This window comes from Pseudochaenichthys georgianus, chromosome 14, assembly GCF_902827115.2.
Source record: "Pseudochaenichthys georgianus chromosome 14, fPseGeo1.2, whole genome shotgun sequence".
Lineage (NCBI taxonomy): Eukaryota > Metazoa > Chordata > Actinopteri > Perciformes > Channichthyidae > Pseudochaenichthys > Pseudochaenichthys georgianus.
This window is the reverse complement of record NC_047516.1, coordinates 3,215,223-3,215,614: the sequence shown is the minus strand read 5'-3', so window position 1 is coordinate 3,215,614 and position 392 is coordinate 3,215,223. Positions and strand designations below refer to the sequence as shown.

Sequence of the window (392 nt, the reverse complement as noted above, 5' to 3'; positions counted from 1 at the left end):
GAAAGTTAACAAATGTATCATTGTCATGGTGTAGGTGATTGTTAGGGCAACTGATACCTCCAGTTTCAGCGTTTCGCCCAGCAGTTTGAGCTCGTGTGTGCAGCAGCAAAGCTGGAAGGTGGACGCCGCTTCCAGCAGGTAAACCCAGTAAGCTCCGGGGAGAAGACGCGCTGTTCGCCGGAGGGCTTCGCTGAGGAGCACCGCGGCGCCGCACACCGCCATGGAAACGTAAAGGTCGGTCATGTTTTTCGGTTGTTTTCACCGACCTTACGAAACAAACCGTTCCTAGTGATGGGGGGGGGAACTTTGAGGTCCGCTTCAGTCCACTTTGTTCCCTCCTTTTACGCGTCAAAGTTGCCCCACGCTGCCGCGTCAAACAAGCGCTGCGAAAA

At 54.6% G+C, this 392-nt stretch overlaps 1 protein-coding gene across 1 annotated transcript in view; it reads right to left on the bottom strand.

Annotated features, from left to right (window-relative positions):
* aqp11 (aquaporin 11) overlaps positions 1-351 on the bottom strand; it is an 8,918-nt gene extending 8,567 nt beyond the window's left edge. Inside the window, exon 1 of the mRNA XM_034099448.2 lies at positions 1-351. This exon is cut by the window's left edge and continues 346 nt beyond it. Within this exon, the coding sequence (XP_033955339.1) occupies positions 1-243 (243 nt within the window). The 5' untranslated portion in view covers positions 244-351.
* Positions 352-392: the final 41 nt, after the last annotated feature.